General features: G+C 36.3%; 1 protein-coding gene across 1 annotated transcript in view; it reads left to right on the top strand.

Annotated features, from left to right (window-relative positions):
* LOC120423917 (MOXD1 homolog 2-like) overlaps nt 1-5,936 on the top strand; it is a 395,154-nt gene extending 389,218 nt beyond the window's left edge. The window contains 2 exon segments of the mRNA XM_039587898.2: nt 5,602-5,670; nt 5,673-5,936. Of these exon segments, the coding sequence (XP_039443832.2) occupies nt 5,602-5,670; nt 5,673-5,795 (192 nt within the window). The 3' untranslated portion in view covers nt 5,796-5,936.
* The last annotated feature ends 782 nt before the right edge of the window (nt 5,937-6,718 follow it).

Below are 6,718 nucleotides of genomic sequence, written 5' to 3' on the forward strand. Positions count from 1 at the left end.
TGTAGAAGAGCAAAAGTTTTTAAAAATTAAACTGGCAAAACTGTAGCGATTTTTGTAGTGTGCCTTTTGAAAGTCCATATTTACGATGTTGTCCCGTCACGCTACATTTTCATTTCTGGGGAAGCACAAGTACAATATTATTTATTCTACATACCATTTCTTTGTAGGAAAATCAATTATCTTTCCAAATATGTAAAAACATTGGGGGGTTTCTTCTTTAATTTTGCAATTACAGCCAAAACGCTGAAAAAAACTTGGGATTTTTTTTTAAAGGAGCCGAAGAATCGGTCTTATAATTTCCACACAAATTTTCTTCCAGCAGCACCAACCATTCATTCTGACTGCACACAGACAAAAGTGCCGTTTTGGTTTCGAAATTATTGCTTGCAAAATCTCGAACAAATTTCTCGCTATAAATAAATTAAGTGCTCCACTCCACTTGTCCCGCCACAACTTTCCCATAGCAAAACCTTCACCCAAAGCTCGTTTCCGATACATGGCATAAATCCTGTGAAATTTATTCATCCGCAAAAGTGCTTATGTTCTGTACTGTCCGAACGACTTGCTGCCTGCCTACTTTCCTACGGCCAGCAGTCTCTAAAACGTACATGGAGAAATTAAACAAAGTACTTGTATAAGAGAATGTCTGTCCCTTTTAGCATGACTTGCGCCGGTGAAGGTCTTTGAAAGTCTCCGGAAGGCTCAAAACCGGAATGCAATTCCTTCCGGTTGCTCCCCACCCCCCACCTCCGGAATTTGTCCGGTGAAAATCGATTGAGAGCTTGGAAATTGCTAATTTTTGGTTGGCGAATAAATTTTATTGATAGAACACTTAAAGTGGGTGAAGCCTTTGGTGTGAATATTTCAAAATTGAAATCCTATCGAACACCGGGAGCTGCTCTATTTATGGCCTTCCGGCCTGTGTGCTACGAGCATGGGGGAGGAGGTCGTACAACAATGTGTTGGCCTTTGGGAGCCGAGCCATGCGCCTGGCTGGAATCTTTTAATAAATATTCCAAAGTTCTTCGTTCGTTCGACGGTTCGATTGCTCTCCAAAGAGCCAAGTCACAGCCCAGTGAAGTCACACACACACACACACACACACACACACACACACACACACACACACACACACACACACACACACACACACACACACACACACACACACACACACACACACACACACACACACACACACACACACACACATCAATAGGGACCGACATTTTAAGCTTTCAGTGTCTCGGAGCAAGGAGCCTTTCGTAATTTTCGTTCATTTTCGCCTCATGTCTGGAAAATTGGGTGGGAAAGTGGGGGAGGGGGCAAGTGAAGGCTCCACACAGTGATTGTGCATCGACTTGGTTGCTTTTTGCTTGCTCCATCGAGCGTGTCGGAGGGATCCGGTTTTAAATACCAGGCCACCTTTTCTGCCAAAGTTGGGTGGGGAGGAGGGGATCCTTTCCGGATGGAATGGGGATGCTTGTCCCGGGAAAAATCTGGGAAGCACTTTTGGGAGCACCTCGTGTGGGTGTGTAAGTTTTGCCGAGCAAGTGCTTGGCAAATAGCAGGGATATCTCACTATTTGGGCAAGTAATGGATTTTCTACATGTGAAAGCTCGGAAAACTTTAACAGAGAGTGTGTCTTATTATGCACAAGATAAATGCAGAACTCGTTTACGCGTTTAAAAAGTTATATTAGATTCAATCAGTTAAATTTCGTAATGAAATATTATTAGAAAAACAATGTTCTAAATAACTTTTGCTGATTAATTTTAAAATTTAGTATCATGACCATCCCTCACCTATTTAAAAGCTTGTGATAAGTGAACATTGTAAAACGGAAAGAACTTCAGTGGTAGATGGTTATCGCTACTCCGATGGCGATGTAAAGCAAGAGAAGCAGTGAGTTTTAGACAGAACTGTACCTCGTAGCTAAATGGTACACAGTAAAAAATTGTGTAAATTTGGAAGGTTGAATATTACTTCTTTTATGATGTTTTTTTTAACTCAATTTAGACTGAAAAAGCGACATTACACCAGAATAATGGTAAAATTACACATTTTTTCTGACATAAAAGATGTACCCCTTCCCAAAAGTAATATTACCATGATTTTTTTTTCTGTGTTGCACTGACTGGAAACTATGCAAGCTTGCCTCCTTTGAATGAAATTAAATTGTTGAGTAAAGAGAAATCAACTGAATTTTCTCCATCGATTCACACACTTGAGCATAATCATACCGACTTACTTGGCGTTACTTGAAAGCTGAATTAAGAACTTGATAAGGCAGGCACAAATTTTATTTAAAGTTTTTGTCTCCCCTCCCTTCAAAGTCTGGCCAAAAAATCAGGGGGCAAAGATTTTTTTTCTAAAACTTCATAATTTCAATGGAAATTTAACTGCAATAATCTGAAATCAATTTAAAATGCATTCCCCTGCGTTTAGAATCATTTCAAGAATGTTTTGGTTAATTTAAAAATCTTTTGAAGTTTACAAAGTTTTGTTTGTCCCCCCCCCCATGACCCCGTCTGGAGCCGAGGGACAAAAACTTTGAAAAATATTTGCATTAGCCTAAGACTTAAAAAAATAATAAAATTGGAAAAAAGTTTCAAAAAAATAAAACAAGCCACGGTTTCAACATTTTAATGAAATAAAATGTTTTAAAATGCATAAAACACCAGTCCAGTTGTTTTGCATTCAAAGGTTGCTAAATGCATATTTAAGCCTTCTATTTCCACTGAAATTTTAAATTTTTATGATTTTTTTGAGCCCTGATTTTTTGAATCAATTTTGTAGGGGAGTGCGCTATAAACTTTAAAACTGCAAAAAATATTTATTTTTTAAAGAGCGAAACATATTTATTATAAAAATTTCCAAATGTTTGGCAAGATTCTGTAATTATGAAATATTGTTTTGTGAAAAGAGCAGAAAATTTCGCACTTTTTTACTTCGGACTATTAGCTCCCGAGAAATCGATTTTCAAAGATGAGGGCAAAACTAAGAAAATCTTTTTTTCTTGTTTTTTTTTATTTGCATGGCTATTTCTCGACAATTTTTAAATTTTTCTCACCTCTTCGAAAATAGATATTTTAAAAGTGTGCAAACATGGGCACTATTTTTATAAATTGAAAAAAAACAGAGACTTTTTTCAAATGAGTGTAAACGGTTATAACTTGGAAAAGGTGCCATTTTTCAAAATTTCACTTGTGTACTTTTGATTGAAAATTTGATTTTACCTAATAAATGAAATGAAATAACTTAAAAAAATTGGTCAAAGATTTATTGCCTATTCTGGAATTTTCTGAAAAAATGGCATTTTATGTCATTTTATTTAAGAGCAATTCTCTATGAAATCGGTCTTTTTTCTTCATTTTAATTTTTGTATTGTTTATTCCAGCTGAAACTTTTTTGGTTTCTTCGGTATGCCCAAAGAAGCCATTTCGAATCATTAGTTTGTCCATATATTTTTTCATACAGATTTGGCGTAATATTTAATGTTTGGCCCTTTTGAAATATAAGTCTTGATTAAAATTAAAATATTGTTTTCGAAAAGATTGGAAAATTTCACGAATGTTTTATATGTTACCATTGAAAATCGCACCATTAGTTGCTGAGATATCGACATTAGAAAATGGTGGGTTGTTTGGGTGAGACTTAGAAAACATCAATTTTCCTGTTTTTAAACCTTTGCATGGCAATATCTCAGCAACTAAGGGTCGCATCAACAAAGTTGAAAAAAGCAAAATATAGAGAATTTGCTCAGCTTTCCATTTTTTTTTCAAGAGTGGGCAAACATTCGCGCTAATTTAAAAAAAATGAATAACTGTGACTATTTTCAAAAAAGTTACTCAAAAATTGCTTTCACTTGAAAACGGTGCACTTTATCAAAATTACACCAAAGCAATTGCAAATTTAATTTTGCATCGAAAAATGAAGTTGAAAAATGTTTGCGACCAACATTTCGATTTTTTTAAATCAGTAGTGATTAAAAAATTCATTACTTGGTCAAGGATTTTTTGCCCATTCTGGAATTTTCTGATAAGTTGGAATTTGATGTCCTCTAAAAATTATCAGAAAAAAATTGTGTTTTTTTTTGCAAATCAAGTTTTAGTGTCAAAAAGTTAAATTTTAAAATCACCATTTTTTTACCGTGTATCCTTTAATTTCAGTGTAGTCCTTATCAATACCTACAACCTTGACCAAATCGATCAAACAATTCCTTGAAAAGAAACAGATTCTTGAATTTTCTTGCATCATTTTTGTATGGACAGCTGCCAAATTTGTAAGGAAAATTATATGGACAAACTAATGATGCAAAATGGCTTCTTTGGGCATACTGAAAGCACCATAACAGTTTCAGCTGGATTAAAAAAAATACAAAAATTAAAATTCTTAAAAAAAAGACCGATTTCGTAGAGAATTGCTCAGATGCACAGATTTGTCTGTGTTTCACAGACATTTGAGCTTGTGTCAGATAATTTTTGAGGTGCACAGACTACTAAAAAACTTCAATAAACTAATATTTTGTAAATATTTCGTAAGTCTTAAAATGCTTAAAAACGTAAATTTTGATGGATTTCTATGACTGTGAGTTGTTTTATTCGAAGTTTAGACAAATGCACAGACATATAAAGACTTTTTTTTACAGACATTTAAAAAAACATGTGGCATCCGTGATCTAGAGGTCCAATCTTCAATGTTTTTTTAGACAAAATTAGAACTTTTCGAGAAAGTATTTTCAGAAATGGCTCATAAGCACTTAAAAAAAATCGAAAAACTGCAATCTTTTGTTAAAATCAAACATATTGGCCAATGTATTTCTGTAATGTTTTTTTTTTCGATTGCAGATTACATTTTACATTAAAAACTGCAGCCAAAAAGAAATTTTTGGTAGGATTTTTACTTTTCCCAATTTTTTTTTTTAAATAAATCATTTTATTGTGGCAAATTTTTGATCGTACTTCTCTATAACATTAAACCACATTCAAAATTTCTGAAATTTAAAATGTGGATTTTGGGAAATTGATTTTTTGTGAAAAAAGGTAATGCTGTTGCATTTTTTTTATCATAGTTCTTGTTCGTTGCAAATATTTTTCAAAGTTTATGTCGCCCCCCCCCCTCCCCCCCCCCTTTCAAGGTTGGCCTGAATAATCAAAAGGGCAAAAAAATATTTTTTCGAAAAACTTCAAATTTTAATGAAAATTAAAGTTTAATCAACTGAAAACCAGTTAAAATGCATTTTCCCGCGTTTATGATCATATTTAGCATATTTGAGCTCCTTTGAAAACATTTTAAATTTTCATGAAATACTAATGTACAGTCCCACGAAAAGTTTTTTTTTGCGAAATAAAAATTCCGTCAATACCTCGATATTTTCAAAACTAATGAGTGGAAAGCAACTTTACGCCTGTAAAATGCATTTTAAAACACTTTTTTCATCCAAATTTTGAAACCTAGGCTTGTAATCTCAATTTTTATATTTTTTTATTTTTTTGCCATAGATTTGGATTAGCCAAAGATCATTTGTAAACAAACAGGCTATCCTGCTCAAAAATACAATACTTTATTCAAACGAACATTCTCTCCCCCTCTTCACAGGGCACCGAAAGCCTGGACGGATTCGCCCCCAACATCACCAAGTCGTACAAGCTGCCCAAGAGCTGCAGCTTCCGCAACAAAAACAGCGGCGGCAAACACGGCGGCCCCAACCTGGCCAACGTGTACTTCCAGAACAGCCGGAACCGGTACGTGACCGAGTCGGAATCGAGCGTCGGTCAGTCCGGCCTGAGTGACTCCGATCTCGATCCGGACCAGCTGGACGGGGGGCTGGACAACAACGTGATAGAGGGCGCTGCCCGGAGCAAAGTATCGCGCAGCTCGGCCACGGAATCGATGGGCCTGGCCCGCGGGAGTTCACTGCTGGTGGCCACCGGCGGTCTGCCGGTCCAGATGGTGGCGTACTTGCTGTTTATCATCTTCCTGAACTCGTTCCGGATAGCGACGGTGTAGGGCGGGGGTGGGTTTGAGGGGGTGGTCGGCTGAGGAGGTTTCCGAAATTCTTTTTTATTTGTCGCAACTTTTCTACCCTTTCTTTGAGTTTTTTCAGCTTTTTTTTTTGCTGAGGAAAGAGTCCAAGACGCGCCCCGGTTGGCGAAGAGGGTAGAAAAGTTTAGAACCATTTAACAATAAGTAGGCAACAAATTGCACACTGACTGTGGAGACTGGCAACAACATGAAAGCTCGGAAGAAAAGTTCTGATGAAGCTTTTCGTTTTTTTTATTCTGTTCACGGAAAATAAAAGAAGGGAAATGGCCATCACACCCACCCCCCTCGAAGAGTCGGAAGAGATCGAAATCGTGTAAATAGCAAAAGAATCCCGAAACGGTGGAAGGTGCGAAGTGGAAAGTGGAAACTTATTTTTAAAATGAAGAAAATTTCCCCCGAAACTTTCCCATTTTGTTGGCTGTTTTTTATTGGGTTTTGTAGAAACGATTTTCACCGAGAAATAAAAATCAAGCAAAACAAAAAAGCTAGAGAGTCCATAACCTTACCGGGAAGTTACACCCAAACAGAAAAAAAATCAAAATAAAATCAGAAAAAAAATCATAAAAGCGCGTCTGGCGGGTGCAACTTTAAAATGAAGATACTTTTGTAACGGCTCGAAAGTTTTAGGTCGAGTTCGTTGTCGTCGTCCGGAAGTAAAGTGTTCTGTAAA

Source organism: Culex pipiens, chromosome 2 (genome assembly GCF_016801865.2).
Source record: "Culex pipiens pallens isolate TS chromosome 2, TS_CPP_V2, whole genome shotgun sequence".
NCBI lineage: Eukaryota > Metazoa > Arthropoda > Insecta > Diptera > Culicidae > Culex > Culex pipiens.